General features: G+C 38.0%; 1 protein-coding gene across 1 annotated transcript in view; it reads right to left on the bottom strand.

The window, feature by feature from the left end:
• Positions 1-17,333, bottom strand: part of LOC133869067 (uncharacterized) — a 44,026-nt gene that overhangs the window by 17,981 nt on the left and 8,712 nt on the right. The window contains 12 exon segments of the mRNA XM_062306039.1: positions 66-288; positions 396-654; positions 1,033-1,368; positions 1,442-2,440; positions 4,185-5,417; positions 5,497-5,579; positions 5,696-5,764; positions 6,001-6,082; positions 11,389-11,457; positions 13,231-13,290; positions 13,397-13,459; positions 13,608-13,703. Coding sequence (XP_062162023.1) covers positions 66-288; positions 396-654; positions 1,033-1,368; positions 1,442-2,440; positions 4,185-5,417; positions 5,497-5,579; positions 5,696-5,764; positions 6,001-6,082; positions 11,389-11,457; positions 13,231-13,290; positions 13,397-13,459; positions 13,608-13,703 — 3,572 coding nt within the window.

Below are 17,333 nucleotides of genomic sequence, written 5' to 3'. Positions count from 1 at the left end.
AAGAAGTTAATAACTGATCTATAATGAAATCAGAAATTCAACTTATTCATCGCTGTACACCTTACCGCCTGAAGTATTTTGGTTCACTTAATCGATTGAGAAAATATTCAACAGCAGCTGTTGCATATCGATTTAAAAATTTAGTTAGTGGAAGACGATATGGACTGTTAATCTCACTGTACACTTGTCCTGGTGGTAGTGTTCCTTCCAATTCAATTGTCAAGGTTACAAGTTCATCAAGAAACTTTGATGCGGCCGCGGGAAGCAGGTGAAAAAGCTCAATAATAGCTGCTTGGAACAGAGATAGACATGATATCATCAGTACAAGCAAGTGGGAGTTTGTGTAGGTGTATAACCAACTCTTTACCATAACAGATGAAATCTAGATGCATTACCCGCTGCAATTTTCGGTTCTTCACCTGCCTTCCATGACTTTTGACTCTGTGCAAGCTTTTCTGGCTCCAACCATTTCTTAAGGTGCTCTAACAACTTGCCACCCAAGGTAACATTAAACCAATTCGAGAAAAGCTCAAGCAGGCGGGCCAGGCCTTGCAGAAGAGGCATGCTGAGGTTCTTGGTATGAGCTAAGTTGACTAAAATAGGCCTGAGGCTGCTCTGCAGAAGTTCTTTGGGCATCCTTTGCTGATTAATAACCTAAATGACAATGAAAAATAGCTTGAGAAAATTATAAAACAATCCCAATGGAAGCATACCAAGCATGCACCATGCACACATATTATTAAAACATAGAATTCTAAAAAATTAAGATGACCTTTTGTCTGTCAACTTACAGTTCAACAACAAACATCATATTGCTTTACTGGAAATGGTAAAGCAATATGGCAGATGATCAAGACCAGATGGTCAAGTACACAAATAAGTTTAAAATGAATTTATTAGCTGTACCAAAAGATAGACAATACTCCACTAGAAAATGCATTTTACGCTCATCATAATTTAAAGCCACACATATTCATCATCAAGATAATAAGAACAAATAAATCAACCAATATGATAGAAGCTCAACAAAACCTGTCGCAAGCCCTCCTTCGCAACAGCAACAATTTCTGGCGTCTGACATGTCAATGACTTGAAAAACATGGAAATAATCTTTGCACGCAATTCAGAATGATTTGGAGTCTTAAAATCTGCCCATGCCATTGTCGTACACAATAGTTCAATGCAAGCTGTTCGGAGTTTATTTAATGATGTGGCCACTTTTGGATTCATGAACTTCACAACCCAGACAGTTTCATCAGCCTCTGCTATTGACAATGCTTCTTGCAGAAAATTAACTAATTCTGGAGTCAACTTGAGAAGAGGTGGCCTCAAGGCCAGGCAGAAATTCAAAGCTGTAACTGTCCCAACCTAAATGCCATCAATCAAATAAGAGAAGCAAATTGATAAATTTCTAAAACTGACCATTAGAAACAAAGTTTACCTGTTGTTCAACAGTTCTTGATCGTAGAGGCCGCATTATAAGCGGCTGAAGCAAAGGTTGATATAAAGGCTCAAGTAATTCAGATACCTCACTACCAGTCCTATTAGCCAAAAGTGACAAACATGACTGCGCATTCTTTCGCACAATAAAAGATGCATTGGGGTTGAACAACTCTGAAGCAAGAAATTCAACCACTCCTTGAAAACTTTGCTTGCGTGGTTCACTGTTTGCTTCATCAACGTTAGTCACTACACGAAGAACCTGAGCAAGCACTTGACTTGTCTCTTCCTGCTCTTTGCTAGCATAAATAGGAAGCCTTTTAACAACATATACCAGCCCACGCACAATTCTTACTTGGAAAAGGCATAAAATCTCAACAGTGACCTTTCCAACCAAAGCACCAAGTCCCATAACACCTCCCATTTGGGCTTGCCATGTACTTCCGTAGCAACAGTGCAAAAGGCGAGGTAGAAGCTGCTCAAAGACAGGAATTCGAACACTTGGGGGTGGTGAATAAACAGGATTCATAGAGGGACTAGAAACAATCATTGGTGTCCCCGGGCCTCTTGACATCAGCAGATCAGCATGTTTTGAGTGAGCAAGGAACAGAAGTGTTTCAGAAAAGACATTCAATGCATTAAGAGCAGCTTTGGCATGGAGCCTGTTTTCATCTGCTAGCACATCAACTAAAGCATCTAAAAATATCAGAGGGTCTAACTCTTTCAAGTTCAAATAAGTACCAGTCTTTGACCTGGAACTAACACTAACATTTGATGAAAGCACAGAACCCCCAAGTGCAGCAGTTGCAATCGAAGCATTTGATGAGGAGGAATCAATGTGAAATATCATTGCAAAATGGCGGCAAACATTGGAAACAAAATCATCTTTAGGATCATGAAGATCCGGTTCGGCATCGGCAGCAATAATGGTCATTAATAGAATCTTGAAAACAGATTTCTCAGCCAAAAGTTGGGTCTTTGTCTTTACACCCAAGTCAGCCTGCATTAGAGCATCATTTAACATCACAATGCCAGTAGATTTTAAAATAAAATAATGATACCGAATCTTTTGAGTATAAGTTTAAAATAAATATATAAGAGAGAAGAAAGGACATTTGGAGAATATAAATCCAAAAATAGTAAATCTGAATAAACATAACACTAATGCACCCAATGAGAGAGGGGGAATGAGAGAGAGAGAGAATGAAAAGCAATCGTAACTTCCACCACAAAAGGAAAAACCTATAAGAATGCATCCAACAATAGAGCAAAACAAGGACACTATGGGTCAATTGCCTTTACCACAATGAGTAACCATCACCAAAAAGCAAACAAATCATGTAGGCACCATAATCAATTAAAAAATTGCACAAGTGTTATTTAGTATGAAAATTTGAACTATGTAGACAACAGATTATTAACTATGTAGTATGTACAAACATTAGCAACTGAATGACAAGACCCTCACAAAATTTGTTGCTCTTCACTATTCAGAAACTCAAATGTGTAGTGTTGATCATTTGCTTCTACCACTATGAGTAACCACCACCATAAAAGCAAACAAATCATGTATGTATCATAATCTATAAAATTAAACCAAAAGTGTGATTTAGCATGAAAATTTGAACTATGCAGACAACAGATTATTTTTTGATAAGTAAGAAAATTTTATTGAGAAAAAAAGTGTAAAGGGCCCTATGTACACGGGTGGTATACATAGGAGAAACCAATGCTAACCTGAAAAACCCACCAAAAACCAAAGCAACATCCAAAAACAACCCACAAAAGCGCCCAACCAAAAGCACCCACAAAATAACCAAAACAATCACACAAGGAGAAAACCTAAGAACCCGAGAAACAACCCACAAAAACCACCAAAGCATACAACCCAACATCATGTGGGTCTTGCCTTTCCTAACAATATAGTATGTCCAATCATAAGGAACTAAATGACAAGACCCTCACAAATTTGTTGCACTTTGCCATTTATAAATCTAAGTACACTGCTTTTTGAATAAGAATGAAAGACTCTTCAGAAAAGTAGCTATTCAGTTCCCAAATGTACCCAAATTTAGATTACTTTTCTTAAAACCAGATTAGCGACTTTTTTAGTCCAAACACAATTTTTTTTTTATGAAAAATAATTTATAAGAAGAGGCAAAGCCCTTGTACACAAAAAGTATACAAGAGATGCAGCCACCCTAACTGTGTCAGAAATCTAAAAAGTCCACAATCAGATTATTACAATTAACCTCCTGAAATTTAAGACCTAATTGAAGCACTACCTTATGCAGATGACAACCATAATGACACCCAATAATAGGATGGCGACGATTAGAAAAATTAACCGACCAATTGTATGTTTCACTCTAACACCAGTTTTCACCAAAGAAAACTCCTAGTCCAAATACACTCAATGTGATATGAATAAATAAATAAAACATTTTTTTTATAAGTAAATCTAGCCTTATTGAAAGCGCAAGACACCCTTAAGTACACCAGATGTATACAAAAGGAAACACCTAAGTAGGAAGAGAAAAACAAACAAGGAAATCAACAAAACTAAACGACAAAGGGGAAAATAAAACACAATTATTACAGAAGAATAAAAATTGGACACTAAAAGGTTGAAAAGACCTAAAAGACTAGATTTCAGCAATTTATTTTTGATAAGTAAGAAAATTTTATTAATAAGTGTAAGGCCTTTTATTATTTATGAAGCATCACAATAATATAAAATTAACCTTTATATCTGATGCTTCAGACCTCCGCCAAGATGAATCAACTGCAGAAACTAACAAAGTCGACAATTGCTTGGCTGTATATTCTTCAGAAGTAATGTTTCCTGGCAAATTAAGCTGAGATGATAAGCAGACACGAAGGAATTTTAGAGCCTGCTTTCGGTAGAAAGAATCCATGGCACCATTTTTATGCACTGCAGCTGCTACACCAAGATTTATGCACCGATCCAATGGCACCAAAAACGGCGTTGAAGGCTCAAATGTAAGAATCAAGCGCAGACCATGCTCTGGATTCTCCTTGCACTCAAGTGCAAGGGGCTCTTTGAGAAAGCGTCTGTTACGACCACCTAACTTGCCGAGGAGTTGCAATGCTTTTGCACCCCACGGATAGGGTGGAGTCCTCAAGTGAGACCATAAGGCTAAAATCACCTCAGACATAGCATTGGCCATACTAGGTTCTAGAAAGTCAGGATTTAAACTATCTACCCAAAATTCAAATGTTCTTAAACCTAAACTTACAAGTTCATCGCTTCCTCTAAGACACAAAACAAGAGGCTTCATAAGACGAGGAAGGTATGGTAACAACGAGCTTAAGCGTGCAGGCAAGGTTAAGCACAACTCCAACAAAAGGTCCCTCATATCTTCTCCAGTTGGGCCCTCAAGCATAGATAATAGCATATTTAGGCAGGGTTGTAACGTAGGAATCAAGTCTTGCAATAGAAGTTCAAATTTGCATCCTGCAATTGCCTGAAACATTATGCGAAGAAGTTCCATATAACCAAGAGGCCTTTCAACTTCAGTGGCATTTTTCATGCAAACTTCCATTATAACAGGCACATGAAGTTGCAAAATGCGTTCGAAATCTGAAGGTGCTTTAGTAACAGAACCAAATATATATCGAAATAGATGCAAAACCAATTTTGCTGCAGGCGAATCTGGTTGCTTCAAAACATCAAGTTTGCTGCTTACAAGGAAACTAACCAAAACATCAGCAAATGGCCGATATACTTTATTAGGGGCTTGTAGAAGGGTAGAAAATATATGGACAAGTTGAGTGTTGCAAATCATGCACTCAAAAAGCTCTGACATACACAACGAGAACATGTCCATAAGATCTCGAGGTTCCATGATAGCCAAAATCTGAGAGAAGAGATGAAGCATTTCCCTTTCCTCCTCCTCTTTGAAGAGCACTAAGCAATGCACACCACTCTTTAAAACACCGGAAGCTTTCCATACCTAACAAAAATAATTAAGTCAGAACAAGTTAATCACGCCAAGAGATCTACTATGGGTTTTGGCATCTTATGAATAGTACCTCATCTTCTCTCAACCCTTTAAATGCTTGAGGTGCAGGTAAATTTGATGGTGGTGAAACAAGCACCTGTGGGCGATTTCAATGTTGGAAGGAGAAACTTTAACAATCAGAAACATTATATGAGATAACAAATGCTTTTTGTTTTGGGCAAGTGTATGAGATAACAAATGTCAGCCCTAAACATCAGGAACTAATAAATTTGATAATAAAAAAACCTGTGAACGGGGCAGATGTGCATGAGTGATGCTCCATATGATAGTCTTCATTCCTGATAACGTATACAGCCATTGATAATATTTTTAGGAAGATAAAAAAAAAATAAAAAAAGAGAAAAATCATCCAAGGGCATTTTTGCAGTAATGTAAGCAAATCAAAACTGGCAGACAGGAAGTTAAAAATCAACTATGAGAAAATGAAGAATCAAGATTCCTGATTCTCTAAGACTATTCATTAATATGTATTACATAAAAGAAAGAAGGAAATTAATGAAAGAGGATCAATTACCCATGACCAACGTCTTTATCAGATTCTTACAATCATTCACTTCCTTGGAATGTTCCGCAGGGGCCTGCACACTCAAAACTGCCTGAAAGCAAATTATATGTCAAAATGAAAGGGAGGAATGCACCAAGAGGAAAATGTGGTATAACTAATCAACGAGAATCAACTGCAAATATTGAATCGATCAAAGAGATGCATAATGGCATAAAATGAAAATTATGGATATTTAATTGATTCATTTTCCAATCATTTCCAGTAAGGCAATAAATAAAGTGTGGCGACCCGTTTTTTTTTTTTTAATATAAAATGTAAAACGAGTCATCGCAGTGGCACGACTACATGTCGCTCAGCCAACATAGGCACATGCCCCATAACATGCACCTGATATACAGAGTTACATCTACAGCGGAATAAATAATGATACCATCAAACATAGCGGAAAAGCATGACTATAAATAAACCTATTATCTATACAAAAGTGAACCATAACACAAGTCTATCTGTTTAAGGCTTAACTATACATATAACTATTACAAAATAATGAGTGACACGTACGTCACAAGCCATAAACAAAAGTACTCAAAACAAGGACACCATAGTCCTATCCCACTACGACTGTTGCTACGGGCTTCAATCGTAGTAACCCCAATAGTATGCTACCGGATCATCCGGATCATCATCCGCCTCAGGAATACCTGCAATCGCAGGAATATCATCTACACGGTTGTGGTGGTATCCACATCGGCATAGGTGAAAGAATGAGTTCACCGCCTCAGTATAAAACATACTAAGACATCAGTGATATTAAACTAACTGAGTTTTCACAAAGAACCAACCTTTATTTTATTTTCAGTCGTACGAGCACTATATCAACTACAATTTACCAATAGCTAATACAGCAAACACCGACTATCCAGAAAACATTTAAAACATTTAAAACATACTATATAGCTGTGAAAATATATAGAAGTTCCAGTTGAAAGATTCTACATATAGACCCTTCTATAATAATACTTTTCAATGGTGGCTCAGACATATGTGCACACGATCACTCCATCACAGATATCACGTCTACACATAAGTCTTAAGCAATAAAACATGGCATCTTACTCTTCCATACTAGGATAACATCCTTTAACAAAACACTCACAACACCATCTCTAATCGTATTTCAGCTTCGTGCCTTGAACGTCAGTAGATCATGAGAGCGCTAGAGTTAAACTCAATTATGCTAACACATCTTTCCTGAAGAACAATAACAGTCAACCTTCTTACTCATAGACATGCCATTACTTGCACCTGGGCAGTCATGCATCCATGTACTTTCAAGTTCAATGCATGACATCTTAACACATACAACTATCCGATAGAGATATGCATAAGTGCTTTCCATTTAAGACACTTATGCATACCAACACGTCTAGTAAAAGCTACTCATAACATAAAAACATCACTCATAAAACAATGTTATACTGAACTTATACATGATATGCATGAAACTGGGTATGCTGATACTGCTAATATTGATATGTTGATACTGATATACTGATACTGCTGTTGATGTATGCCCTATACTACATGCTCTGTGCTTGACCAGTATATGTTTCACTACTGTATCATGCTATAAAATCATGCAATTGCTAAACCATGTTCCCTTAAAACTAAACAAATCCAACATTTTATCAAACACTTTGAAATCATTCAAAACATAGTTTCTTCATAAAACCTAAACAGTCCCAACATGACATGTTCTCAAACAATCTTGCATAATTTAAATCTCAACTGCAGAACATATTCAAACACTTTAAATCAATTCAACACTCTTCACTCATGCATCAATTCTTAAACATCATTGATATAGTTTAAACAAAATCGAAACTAATCAAATTATCTCAAAGCATATATTTCATCATATGGTCGGTTCGGTTTCATAATATATATATATTTTTATCAATCTATTACATATAAAAATATATATTTTCTCAGTGAGTAGAATACTCACCTTAGATCGCTTCTACTCCCAATATCCAAACGACTCTAAGCTCAACCGTAAAGCGCCGCTAAAAATACAATACATTGTATTAATTAGCATTCTAACTAATAATCACACTAGGTAGCATTTTGAATAGCTCAAAAAGCCACATTGCTAATTTACCCATAAAACTCTAAAATTCCTAAACATTTATCTAAAATCTAATCACTTTATTAAACTCAATATTGCTAACCCATAAGCATTACTTAGGGTTAATCACAATAAAATATCATTTTAGCAAAATACCCAAAAACTAATGTCTATGAAAAACTTACCAAAAATTCACCAAGCAAAGACCAAATGCTCGGGAAGCTCCTAACAACTCCAAACCACACCAAACCTAGAGAAAATGTCAAGTTAAACTCATTTCTACAAGATTTATTAAAAATCTCCAAAAATGCGAGTTTAGCGATTTACCTCAAAACGTTCGGTCAAAACGTAGATTGGGCTTCGAGGATTACGTTATCGAAGTCGGATCTAAGATTGGACGGCTAGATTTCAAGATATCACGGTTTTTAGGTGAAAACCCGTATAGAAATAGGGAAGAAAATCGAGCTGCCAAGAAGAAAAGGGTGTTCTGCCCTCTCTTTAATTCGGACCCTGTCCGGACAGGCATCACAAGCCGTCCGGAAGTGCGCCATTTAAGAAGGCCGTCCGGACGGGCACTAACCACCGTCCGGACGCGCGCCGTTTAAGAAGACGTGGGCCACATAGCAGGCCGTCCGGACGCATCAAAGCAGGCGTTCGGACGCGCGACCATCAAAGGCCGTCCGGACGGACCAATTCACGTCCAGACACGCCGAATTTAATTTTTCATTTTTTTCTCATTTATTTTCTTTTATACAAATTATTTCTTTGGTCCATAAAATATTCTTTGCGCGTCCTATTGTATTTTTCAGTCGTCAATTTAATTTTCGTCATTTATCCCATTAAATTTATTCTTAAAAGGGCAAATAATATTCGGGACATCACATAAAGCCCATTTTCTGTCAAACCAAAATAATACATACACATGTAGCTCTGAAAGTCCAAGTTAGCTGATGAAACTTTAAGCGTTTCAATCATCTTAAACATAACTGATACAAGGAACTATAATACGTTTATTGAAAGTTTTAAACATAGCATGAGATTGAAGCTAAAATGAATGCCTTTCATTTCAATGATTTTCTTCTTTCATTCTTTTTTTTCTGTTAAAATATTAAATTCACTTCTTCCTGTCAAGTTCAGCTTTTGGGATAACATGGTATCATAGAACCCTGACTGTACAATTCATCCTCTATTTCAATTAAATATTTCATGTGTTGGGCCTCACTTGATGAGGGAGAGTTAGAATATTAATTAAATGATTAAATTTATCTCTTCCAATCAAATTAAGTTTTTGGGATAACTGATAATTTAACAATTTGAAAAGCAGTAATGAATTTCCGCACGAAATGAAATAATGTATGTTCACTGCACCATCCTTGACCGCCAATAGACATAAACACAAAAACAGGCATGAAATAATGCTTGTTCGCTCGCAAGAATGAGGGGCTTCCCTTACTTGAGCTACCGAAGCTTGCAAAGTCTGTTGCTCACAAACCCAATTCTACTTGTATCGCCTCGCACATCACAAATAAGCCAAAAGCCTTATGGGTTAGAGCTAGTCCACCGACTCCACTTTATTGAATAAATTTTTTTTACAAGTAATATAATCTCATTAAAAAAGCGCATCCCAAAGAAAGAGGAGAATGCAAAGAAAGAGGAGACCAACTCCACCTCCCAATCATATATGAGTCATGTAAAAATTATGTTCCATTGAATGCTTCCATTTCGAAGCTGCATATCATCCGCCACATGCGTCTTTACAACGTAGAATACTAAACAAGTCTCAAAAAGAAATCTTCAATGGTTGGTCCTCACACCATGCATTATGCCAAAAACTGGCCTTTGACCCACCACCCATCCTATACCTAACAAATGTTGAAAAAGTTTCCCACCCCCTCCCTATATATTTATGCACTCGCACTCCAAATGGCATTGTTACCTTCTTAGAACAGCAACCTGCCCTTAAGCTATCATATTTAGTTTCTATTATCAATCTCCACAGAGCCTCCCTCTCCAAAGCATAACGCCATAACCATTCTTCCAGTAGGGAACAATTAAACTGAATCAGGTTTTTAGCCCCAAACCACCTGATTTTATCAAAGTACAAATTCGTGACCACTCTAGCAGTTCCAGTGATGCTCCGGCCCACATGGGTTCATGCGCCGTCGCCTATGTAGTTTTTTTTTTTTCCTAAAGCTCTGGTTTTCTTTCATATTTCGAGTTTGCTTTATGTTTGGGCTTTCTATGTAATTTGGGTGGTTCTCATAGGTTTTGGGTTTGCAGGTTTTTTTTTAGGGTTGTTTGGGTTTTGGGGGTCTTGTTGGGTTGGGGTGCTTTTGGGGCAGGTTTGGGTGTATAATGGGGGCTTTTAATGTATTTGGGATTTGGGTTTCATGTGGGTTTTCGGTGTTTATTGGGTGTTTAGGTCCTTTGGGTCTTTGGGTTCTGTTTTGAGGGCTGGGTGGGTTGCTTTTCCCCTTGGAATTGTTTGGTTGGAGCGAAGGAAACAAGGAAGGAGAAAATGAAGGCATAACTTTACCATTACATTTTCATTTAAATGGTTTGAAGTAAGGAACAAGCTGACATTTCACTAATCAGCTCTTCCTCCTCCAATCACTCACGTTTGAGCAGATTGAGTTTGGTGGCCTGGGTAGGGTTTTGCCTCCCCCTACCCCATCTCTCCCTCCTACCAAACATAGGGATTTTAGCTACTTGTCCTCCAATTGCTTATACCCTCTCCATCTGCCCTTAAATCCCAAATAAACATAAGTTGCTTCTAACTAGGCCCGGCAATTTTTGACATAACCAATAAATTCAACACGAAATTAATAGGTCACGGTTGAGGGTCTAATCCGTTTAATTAAATAGATCGGGTTATAGTTGACCTATATAATCTTATACTCAGACCTCGACACGACTCGAACCCGACACGCAAACACGAATTGTCACCCCTACTTCCAGCTTGACTTACTTCATCAGCACAAACACCACAATGAATCACAACAAGAATAATCTTAAGAACAAAGATCTTAGGAAACTACTACCCAGTGTTGATCCCACCATAGCAAGGTAAACATTGAGCATCTAGCTACTTGTATGGTAACTTGGAAGCTCATACGCGCAAACTATAAAATGCATCAAAGATCTACTCCAATATGGAAGATGAAGCTAAAGCAGGAAAATTAGACAGTTGTCCCAATCAACTCCAAATGATAAACAATACACGAAGCGTTAAGAAAGCTAAATTCTCAAAGAAAAGTTATCAAAACAACCTGCACAGGGAGTTCAAGTTTTGATCTTAAGGTCGTGCTATCTTTTCCCTCCTCACCTTCCTCCAATAGCTATCAAGAAAAATCAAAAGCACGTAAATATTGAGCAAGCAACAATAACCTAATAATAAACCAATAGAATTAACATTTGAACAAGATAGTATCCTAGAAGTCAAAAAGAAATTGGATTTTGCTCATGGAGTACAAAATTAAAGGAGCCTACCAACACCAAAAAATATTAAGATCGAGGAACATGACGGAAAGTAGCTCAACTATTTCAGACTCACAAACAAACCCACAAGTTGAAAAAAAATTCTAATTATGAATATAAATGCTTTTTTCTTTTTATTTTGATAAGTACGAAAATTTTATTAATAAACGTAAGGTACCCCTAAGTAACTGGGTGTATACATAGGAACAACCAAAGCCAGCCCACAAAAGCAAAAAGGTTAAATACCTTATTAGTACCTGAGTTTTCAGCTTTTTTAATTTTGGCACCTGAGTTTCGAGAAAAAACCATTTTGGTACCTCTGTTAACTTTTTCATCCAAAAATTAACGGTCCACCACGTGTCAACCTCTGAAGTTGACAAGTGGCACTATATAAAAAAATAATAATAATAAATTAAAAAATTAATTAAAAATTAAAAAAATTAAAAAAAAAAAAAAATTGGCTGAAACACCCCATTGGCCACCAATGGAGGTGGCCGGCCACTCACATTTTGGCAAAAGGGGGTGGCTCCCTTTGGCCGGTCTGGGGTGGCCGAACCACCTATTGGGGTGGTTCAGTCACCCCTGCCACCCCTTGACAAAAAAAAAAATTGAAATAGGTTTTGACCCTAGGGGGTGGCAGAACCACCCCCATGGCCCTTGGGGGTGATTCGGCCATCCCCAAGGGCCAAAACCCATTTCAAATTTTTTTTTTTTTTTCTATTAAGGGGTGATCGAACCACCCCCTTGTTTTTTATTTTTTCAATTTTTTTATTTTTTTAATATTTTTTTAAAAAAAATATTCTTTTTAATTTTTTTTATATAGTGCCATGTGTCAAACCTTAGAGGTTGACACGTGGCGGGCCATTAAGTTTTGGATGGAAAAGTTAACAGAAGTACCAAAGTGGTTTTTTCCCAAAATTGAAGTACTACCTATGAAACAAATGAAAATTCAAGTACCAAAATTAAAAAAGTTGAAAACTTAGGTACTAAAAATGTATTTAACCCAAAAAAAAAACCCAAACAAACCCACAAAGGCCAACCCTAAAATCCAAAACCCACAAGGAGCACCTATAACACCCAAAACCCACATGAAACCCAAAGCCCAAAAAACAAAAGTAGCCCCCAACAAACACCAAAAATCTGCCCAAAAGCACCCTCAACCCAACAAACCCCCCAAAACCCACAAGGAAACCCCAACAGCCCTCCCAAAAACCCACAAAACCAAAATACAACAAAAACGCAAACACAAAATAAAAAAACAAACCCGAAATACAAAGGAAAAGCAAACCCAAAATACAAATGAAAAGCCACTGCTTTCTTTAGCATTGCTTCAAGACTACAAATCTACAAGGGGAATGACAGAGAATGAAACAGGAGAACAAGTCAAATTCCAACCTCTAAAAAAGAATTTTAATCTGAAAGTCCAAAGAGTTTTGACATAACACTAGAAGGGAATCCATCATAGCTTTTTCCAGTAGAACATTGCCACCACAAGTGTTTCACTCCCAACAAAAATATTTCTAGAAAAGTACCCTCAACTCTGTACTCACCCTAATGAATCCAAAGTAACAAAGCAATAAATCAAGGTATTTTTCATATATCAAATGGAAAAAGGCACAGTAAACAGAGATTACCTGTGGAATGGTGCGCTTAAAAGTACTAAATTTTCCAACAAAAGCATCTAAAATATGCCCCTACAGAAAAAAGCATGGTAAGGCATTTCTCAAAAGAAAGATATACATCTACAAAATACACTTGTTCAAGGCAATTTAGCATAAAAGGTCAGATCGTAACTCATACCAACAGAAACCGTGCTTCATCCATAGATGGTTGGTCAACACCTTTCTCAAATATTGGCTCCACCTAAAATTCCCACAAAAAGCATTAAAAAAAATGAGTCACTCATATCATACCACATATTAAGATCTGTATATATACAAGCTAGATCAAAAAGAAGATAGAATACAAAACTGTTAAAAATATCTAGAAAGAACAGAGTTAGCATACGCACCAGATTCAACATCAACCTAGCACAAGTAGTATGAATGCTGAGCGACAATGACGAATCATGCATGTTACATGAGAACAAATAAATGATCCGTGATAGCTGCAGAATCATAAAAATTTGTCAGCAAATAGAATGAGTTTGGAATGACAGTATATGATAGCAATTCTGTTGATAAAACATTACAGAAATATATACACTCAAACTAAGGGCAATAGGTCACTATATGTTTGCAAAATATAAAGCAATGTGGATTGGCAAAAAAGTAAAGGCCAAAAAGCAAGCAACAAAGCTGCAAACTCTCTTCTTTCTTGAACTTAAGGTGCTTGGAACAGACAGAATAAATCAATTTCTTTTTTTCTTTTTTGATAAGGGTAATATCATTAAAAAAACGCAAAGCGCAATCAAGTATACAAAGAATATACACGATAGCCAGCTAAGAAGAAGAAGAAAATAATTTTTTTTTGATAAGTGAGAAGAAGAAGAAGAAAACAGTACAATGAAATCATCAAAACTTTTTTTTGATAAGTAAGAAAATTTTATTTAAAAAGCATAAGGCGCCCCTAAGTACACAAGAAGTACAAAAAGAAACAAGTGAACAACCCAGCTAGCCCGTATAAGAAAACCCACAAAAACCAACAAACCCACAACTCCCAGAACCCACAAGAGACCCAAGCTACATAAGAACCCTCATCAAACACCCAAAATACAATAGAAAAAACAAAAATAAATAAAAAAGGAAAAACCCCCCAAAAAACCTGAGACCCAACAAACCCGAAACCCAAAAGAGGCACCCAAAACCCGATTTTCTTCCAGGTTTAGGTCTAGGGTTTCTCTTCTTCTTTTGGTCTTTTCATTTTGGGCTTCTCTGTTTTTGAGACTAGATCTGCAGTGGTTGGATGTTCTTCAGCGCTCTCGCGCCCTGCCAGAGTCATCGCTGGCCTGTTTCGGTCTTTATCCTTTGCGCCGATGTACGTGGCTTTTTGGGTCATTTTCTTGGGTTGTAGATCTACAGCGATTGGGACCTCCTCTCCGTGCACGTGTCTCATCGAGGGACTCTCTGTCGTGGCCCGACTCTTCCCCACCTTCAAAGCAACAGCTGGTGGCCGCCACGCGCCGTTCTAACGCCCGTGGCCGAGATAGGTTCTAAAGCTTGGGACGTAGATCTACGGTGTTTGGGGCATTTTCTCCGCACACGCGCCTCACCGGTGGCTTCTCCGGCAAATTCCGCGTCGTCCCCGATGGATTCCACGCCGCACGTGTCCACCACGCGCCAGCACATTGCAGTTTGTTTTTTTTTTTTGTGCCTCTTGGGTTCGGGTTTGTTGGGTTTTGGGGTTTCTGGTGGGTTTGTTGGGTTGGGGTGGTTCGGGGCAAATTTGGGAGTTTGATTGGGGGTTTCTATTGTTTTGAGGGGGATTTCTAAAGTATTTTGGGTGTTTGTTGGGGTTCGATTGGGGGCTTCTACTTTTTTGGGGGGGGATTTCTAATGTATTTTGGTTGTTTGTTGGGGTTTTTTTGTATTTTGGGTTTCTTGAGGGTTTTATTTTCTGTTTTTTAGGGGGTTTTCTACTGTCTTGTGGGTGCCTGATCAGGTTTTACTGTATTTCGGGGTTTCTTGGGTTTTTTTCTTTTAGTTTTCTTGTATGGGTTGCTAGCTGGATTGTTCATATATATACTTCATGTATACTTAAAAGCGCCTTACACTTTTTTAATAAAATTTTCTTATTTATCAAAAAAAATATAGGGAAATATTTTTATATAAAAAACAAAATGCTGACAGCAGCATGTGGAGCCACACGCGTCGGCGCGAGACACGGAAGCAGTCGGAGACATTGCTGGACAATGCGAAAATTGCCAGAGAAGCCACTGTAGAGGCGCTTGCGAGATGAAGAGGTCCCAAACTCCGTAGATCTTACTCCCAAACTTAAAAAAAAAACTTCTACGGCCAAGCGTGCCCGGACAGCGAGTGGCGGCCACCCGCAGTAGCGCTGACAGCGTGTTGGAGCTGAAACACGACGGAGAGACTCCCAATGAGGCACATGCACGGGAAGGAGGACCCAAACACCGTAGATCTACAACCCAAGAAGCAAAGGAACCAAACAACACCCACAACGGTGTGGTGGCCAACCACAAAATCGACGTCGACAATAAGGAACGAAACAAGCCAGCAAGGCCTCCGGCGAAGTGCGTACGTGCCAGAGAAAACCCATCCACCGAAGAAGAAGAGAAATCCAAGAAGAGATACCTAACAACTAAAAGCCAAGAGAAGAAAAATACAAAGGACCTAGAAGGAACCGGAAGAGGAGGATCTCCTCCTAAGTCAAATCAAAGAAAACCTTGGGTTTTTTTGAATAGAGGGAGACAAGAGAGTTTCTGGGGAGAGAGCAAATCTTTCTCAATTGTAGATAATCATCATCATAACTAATCACTAAAGGGGTGAGGACGCAGCCGTCCAAGAGTACAAAGAATAAAAGAAAAAGGAAATGAGCTCCTCAATGGTTTTTTCTTTGTCCTCAAACTGTCTATCGTTATGTTTCCTCCACAAGCACCACAAAAGGCAACAAAGAACCATCTTCCACACAACCGCACTCCGAGAGCGACCACCCGTCCACCAACAAGCCAATAAATTAATCACCCGAAGAGGCATAACCCAAGACAGACTAAAGCGACTAAAGATGGCATTCCATAGAGCACGTGCGACCTCGCAATGGAGGAGAAAGTGATCCACAAACTTCCCATTCATTTTGCACATACAACATCTACCAATCACAATGACACGCCTCTTTCTGAGATTGTCCAAGGTAGGAATCTTCCCTAACGCTACAACCCAAGCGAAGAAAGCCACTTTCAAGGGAACCTTGGTCCGCCAAATGCTTTTCCAAGGGAAGTGAACTGCCTCTTTCCAAGCAAGTGCCTTATAGAATGATTCTAACATCAAATTTCCCTTTGTTAAAAGGAGACCACCAAAGCTGATCTTCCCCTTCACAATCCATTCTAGTGGAGTACAATAAGGTGAAGAAGGAAGTCAAGACGTCCACCTCCCAGTCGTAGGCCACTCGAAAGAAGCTAACATCCCACTGATAGGATATAAGATAACATGTAAGGGAAAAATGGATAATATATAAGGGTGCGACTAGAAATAAGTTTCAAAAGGAAATAGTAATATACTAATATCCAGGCAAATAGGTGCTTTTCAATGAAATGAATCATTTATTAAAAACAAAAAAAAGTAATATCTAGGCTAATAGGGGTAAAACTGAAATTTTTTTTAATGACGGGAACCCCTCAAATGCAGGATCACTTCGTGTATCCACTCCTATCGGGCAAACCAAAACTTGTGCGAAGCGCCCCCACCACAAGGATCAGGTAAAACTCCGACTTCGCTGGCACATGAAATTGTTTGTACTCAAGGGGATTCGAACTTTAGATCTAATGGGGATGCCACCAAGACCAAAGCTCTTACCATTTGAGCCAACCCATTGGGCTTAAAACTGGAAATTTAATCTTATATATTCTTTAAATGGATACAAGTATAATATATATCTAAAAACACAAAATTGAACATATACTTTTCTAAGAGGGTGATGACGAGGATTTGAAAATAAGGAATAGTATGTGAAAAACAGAAATAAAAAATACACCACTAAAAGAAGATTAGAACACATAGGAACCTTTACCCAGAAAACACTTCAATTATTAGACAGCAAATATAGGACTAGATGGGAATTA

Source organism: Alnus glutinosa, chromosome 5 (assembly GCF_958979055.1).
Source record: "Alnus glutinosa chromosome 5, dhAlnGlut1.1, whole genome shotgun sequence".
NCBI lineage: Eukaryota > Viridiplantae > Streptophyta > Magnoliopsida > Fagales > Betulaceae > Alnus > Alnus glutinosa.
This window is presented reverse-complemented; position numbering and strand designations above follow the sequence as displayed.